The 2,675-nt window shown below is 41.2% G+C and overlaps 1 protein-coding gene across 1 annotated transcript; it reads left to right on the plus strand.

The window, feature by feature from the left end:
* Positions 1–240: 240 nt before the first annotated feature.
* Positions 241–2,447, plus strand: LOC125542274. Its single transcript, XM_048705235.1, has 4 exons — positions 241–414; positions 917–1,025; positions 1,139–1,534; positions 1,645–2,447. The coding sequence occupies exons 2-4, from the start codon at positions 917–919 to the stop codon at positions 2,316–2,318; spliced, it is 1,179 nt and encodes a 392-aa protein (XP_048561192.1). The 5' UTR covers positions 241–414; the 3' UTR covers positions 2,319–2,447.
* Positions 2,448–2,675: the final 228 nt, after the last annotated feature.

Below are 2,675 nucleotides of genomic sequence, written 5' to 3' on the forward strand. Positions count from 1 at the left end.
TTTCTAATCCTATGGATTTTTTCCTCTGGTAATCGTTTGATTTACAGGAATAGAAACCTTGGGAATCAATCCTATGGATTTTCCCCTTCTCTATTTCACAGGAAAGTTTCCAAGAGGTCGAAGCTCTCGGAAAGAATCCTGGCAGGAAAAAAAGCGCGCGCGCTCGCTCACCGCGCGCTCAGTTTTCGCGGTAAATAAACGCTCGCGTAACTTCTCACAAGACACATCGCAAATAGAAGCACCGCCCCCCAGTTCCTTCAACATCGACCTAGTCGTGCTGCGCCGCCACGGCCGGCCGGCCGCCCGGCCTTCTGCCCAGGTCCTCGGCCTGCTGCCTGGCCTTCTGCTCAGCTGGTCAGCTCCTCGGCCGGCCTCCTTGCTTCTATTCCTCCGTATAGGAAGTCCAGCAACAAGGTACGAGGCAACTCCAAAAGCCAGATCCAGTCCTCCTTTGCTTCCCATGATTTCCCATGAATTTGTAGGTATTATACACATAGATTAGATTGATTTGCTTAGTATTAGTTTGCAACCTGCTGTAGATTCTCTCTGATTTTTTAGATCGAGCTTGTTATTTCAGGATTTGGGGATTTTCTTTGCAGCTATTAGGTAAAAAAATAAGAGGTCTCAGATTTGACTAAATTCTCAATTCACTATGTATTTGCTAATGGCTAGCTCGTTTATTTAGCAATTGAGTTGCATGACTGTGTCCTGATGGTACCCATATTTTTACTTTTCCTCTGGTTCTTTGGCACTGTATGAGCAGCATGAGCTTATTTTCTTCATAGCTATTGGATCATCACGTGGTAAATTTTTTGTCTGCACAAGGCACTAAAATTTCCCTTTTCAAGGATTCTATTCTGAACAAATATCATTTGTGCCCTGTAAAAATTGTATGCCAACAATATGATGCATGTAGATGGCTGATCGACGTTGCTTGTCTGAGCGACAAGGCCATCATCTGCAATCAAATGGTGCAATTGATCTTGAAGTTGATGGTGGGACTACAGGTCTTCATCCAGAAATAGGTAAGTTCTGATGTTACAGTGACACTGATAAACTTAGATATGCAATTTTATTTTATTTTTTGATCTGTTATTGATTTAGAAACTAAATTTGTACAATTATGTTGAATATCTAGGAATCACAAAAGGTAACTCTCGAGCCAAATGGAGTCACCAAATGAAGCTGTACCTTATTAAACTCCTAAAAGATCACGATGTGCCTGGTTTTCGGACACAGAATGCTTGGAGCAAGGAGGCATGGAATAATATTCTTCATCAACTCAATCAAAAGTTTGATCAGTCATTTACTCTCAACCAAGTCAAACAGAAGGAGCAAGATCTAAAGAGAGACTATCGTACTGTGAAAAAGTTGTTGGATGTAAGTGGCTTTGGATGGGATAAGGACAGAAAAATGGTAGACGCACCTGATAGTGTTTGGGCAAGCTTTACTGCTCGTACGAACAGCAAGGATGCTCTCCAATGGAAAGAAAGATCATTTCCCTTTTATGAAGAATTAGCTCCACTCTATGAAGGTGACTTCAACATAATATTCACAATTCCATTGTAGCTATTTTACCTTGCAGCCTAAACTTTGTATATAATGTTTGATTGTTCTAAGCAAGTCTTTGGAACTATTCTCTAGGTTGTTATGCTGAAGGGAGAACTCGCCAAGGCATGGACCATTATACTAGCAAGAGGAAGTATGCACCAGTTCCCTTGTCACAGTTGACACAGATGGCTGATCTCGATCAATCACCATCACCTACTATGCCGGTTACCGGTGAGTCGGACATGCGGTTTACTTTAGATGAAGAACTTGAGGAAACCAACTTGGATTCTCCCCTGCATCTATCCACACCTATTCAGCATGTGCAAGCCCCTCCAAGATCCACACAAATGGAGAAACATGACACTAGGCGTGGGAAAAAACAGAAGCGTAGTGCTACTGATGACTTCCATGAGAAGTATTTAAAACTGAAGAAGGAAGAAATTGATCGATTTGCTGTCATTGAGGAGAAGAAGCTAGAGGACCCCTACAGCATCAACAAGTGTATCACAGCAATTGAAGGCTTGGAAGGTCTACAACTAGGAGATATGCTGATGGCATCAGATATCTTCAAATGTAAGGAGAACAGGGAAGTTTTCTTGTCCTACTCTACTAATGAATACGGTTGGCTTGGCTTAAAAGAGAGATTGCATGTGCCCAAACAAATGATCAAAATTAGCCATTGTGGTGGACTGGTGGTGATCCACTATGATCAGAGGTCATATTTTAGGGAAGCTTTTGGTCTGTGGGTGTCATATACTTTTGTCTAGTTAAATTGGTCATAGAACTGACCATGATGGTTTAGTATATTTTGGTAGGTATGTCGAGAGACTTTTGGTTAGGCATGCAGCAAAACTAGCTTGATCATAAGCATGAAGTCCAAGAATGGTATTACAACTTGCATCTCATATTTCAAGTACATGAATGGTAGCAGAACTTGGATAAAATATTACATATTCTGAGATCTTCGTGATACATATTGTGCCCACATTTGCTGTGCTATATAATCTCGTTTTTGATTCCCAGCTTCTCTAGAGTAATTAAAAGCATGTATATCATTGTGATAGTTGTGGTCTCCACTTGGCACATCAACAAATTGTTCTTGATCAATCTCCACAGTAGTATTC

Source organism: Triticum urartu, chromosome 3 (assembly GCF_003073215.2).
Source record: "Triticum urartu cultivar G1812 chromosome 3, Tu2.1, whole genome shotgun sequence".
NCBI lineage: Eukaryota > Viridiplantae > Streptophyta > Magnoliopsida > Poales > Poaceae > Triticum > Triticum urartu.